Consider the following 1,899-nt stretch of genomic DNA (forward strand, 5'->3'; position numbering starts at 1 on the left):
AGCAGGAAGCGGGTCCGCGTGGGAGCGGGGTATCGGCCGCCCGGGAGGTCGGGGCGGAATAGCCTGGACACCTAAGGCAGTCACCCCAGGGAGTGATCGACTTTGGGGGAGTTGGTGCCCCGCCCCCAGGCCTTGGCGGGGTCATGGGGGCCCCCCATTCTAGGCCGGGGGGTGTGCGAGTCGGGGCCCTGCTGCTGCTCGGTTTTTGGGGGCTGGTGTCTGGGCTCAGCCTGGAGCCTGTCTACTGGAATTCGGCGAATAAGAGGTGAGCGACCGGGGCTGGGGAGACCCTACACCTTCCCAGCAGGGAGTGTGGAAGCCTTGGGGACTTGGGAGCTGAATTCTCTGAGCTGGGAGGACATGAGGGAGGGTGCGGGTGCTCTGCTGGAAGCTGATGGGTGACTAGACCGATAATCTTGGGAGCCAGACTCCTGGGTCGCACACAGAGCTGGGGGTGTGTGGTGATATCCAGGTGTTGGGAGTTTGAAAGACCCCAAAGGGCAAGGATCCGAAAGTTCATGGGGAGCCGGGAGGGCAGTGGAGCGGTTGTGCGGGTTTGTGGGAGACTTGCCTGGTGTCGGGGGCTGGGCTTGGAGGGAGCCTGGTTAGTGTCAGCTCTCAGGAGAGCCGCTGAGTAGGTGCTGCTGAAGCGTTGAAGGGAAAGGCAGGGTGCCTCCCTCCCCAGAAGGGACTCTAGTGCAGATGGGAGGGAAGGGGGCTCAGTTTGGGGACAACTCCCCAAGACTTCTTGGCTCTCATCACGCAGTCTGGCTCCCAGCTCTTGCCCACAGCTAGACGGTCAGTTAGCCCTTGGTGCAACCGTTTCCCAACCAGACGATATTCCTGCGTTCTGGCTTCGGGACTTCCTTCTGAAAGAAGCCTGGAGCCCCATCAAGCCGCTTCTTTGCCCCCTGGCATCTGAGGTCCCAAGGACTCCATTGCTCCCTCCCCCATCTTTGCTGCAAACTCTTCCATTAGAGCTCTGTTGCAAGGCATGCTTGCTTTGCTCTGAAAAAAGGCCAGGGGTCAGATGAAACTTCAAGCCACACAGGGTAGAACCCTTGGGAGGTCATCTGGGTCTCTTGCCTCTGCATAGATCTCACTCCCCGTTAGCAAAAGAGTTCTGTGTTTTGAAAAAAATCCCTGGGGGAGGCTGCATGAGGCCATGGGAAGAGGGTGGGCTTTGGAGCTCATCAAATCTTAATTTTGTGAGCTGTGTGGCCTTGGGCACTTACTTAACCTCTCTGAGTTTGTATCCTCAATTCTTACAGCTCGTATGAGGATTAGAGGTAAGGGGTTGGAACATATATGCTCATTAAAGGAGAACTAGGATTATTGGCCTTCCTCTCTGTACTTCATTCACAGGCTCCCACATTTCACTATTTGGCCTCCCTCCCATTTCTTTGGGTATAATCTCAGCTGTCCTTCCTCTCTCTCTGTGTGATAGGAGAGAATCTGGATGATGCTCTAACCAACTGAGCGAACAACTTGAGCTGACCCGGCCAGGGCTCTCACCTGTCTTTTCTTTCCTCAGTCCCTTACCTGTCCACTCCCAGTTGCATTTTATCTGGTACAGCTTGAAGACATGAGGCTTATTCTAATAGAGTCGAGAAAAGAGAACTGGGGTGTTTTGGAGGCTCTTTGGGATGTCGGGTGGGTCAGATACAGAGCAGCAGTCCCCTGGGATCCAGTTCTGAGACCTGTCTGCCATCACTGAAGAGGGAAGGGCTGCAGGCCGGCAAGTGGTGGCTGTGCTGGGCCAATGGATGCCTGAGCAGAGGGAGATGTGGGCTTGTGCTGGCGGTGGTTAGAAAAGTCAACTCCTTCATTTCCCAAGCGATGGGGCACTTTCCCTAGGAAGTCTGAGACCTGAGGGGAGAGAGGTGCTGAGCAAGGAAA

The 1,899-nt window shown here is 56.0% G+C and overlaps 1 protein-coding gene across 2 annotated transcripts in view; it reads left to right on the forward strand.

The window, feature by feature from the left end:
• The first annotated feature begins 6 nt into the window (after positions 1-6).
• Positions 7-1,899, forward strand: part of EFNB3 (ephrin-B3) — a 6,009-nt gene continuing 4,116 nt past the window's right edge. For both annotated transcript variants that reach the window (XM_005878765.2, XM_005878766.2), the window contains exon 1: positions 7-265. In XM_005878765.2, the coding sequence (XP_005878827.1) occupies positions 144-265 (122 nt within the window). In that variant the 5' untranslated portion in view covers positions 7-143. The remainder of the gene's footprint in view (positions 266-1,899) is intronic.

This window comes from Myotis brandtii, unplaced genomic scaffold (genome assembly GCF_000412655.1).
Source record: "Myotis brandtii unplaced genomic scaffold, ASM41265v1 scaffold573, whole genome shotgun sequence".
NCBI lineage: Eukaryota > Metazoa > Chordata > Mammalia > Chiroptera > Vespertilionidae > Myotis > Myotis brandtii.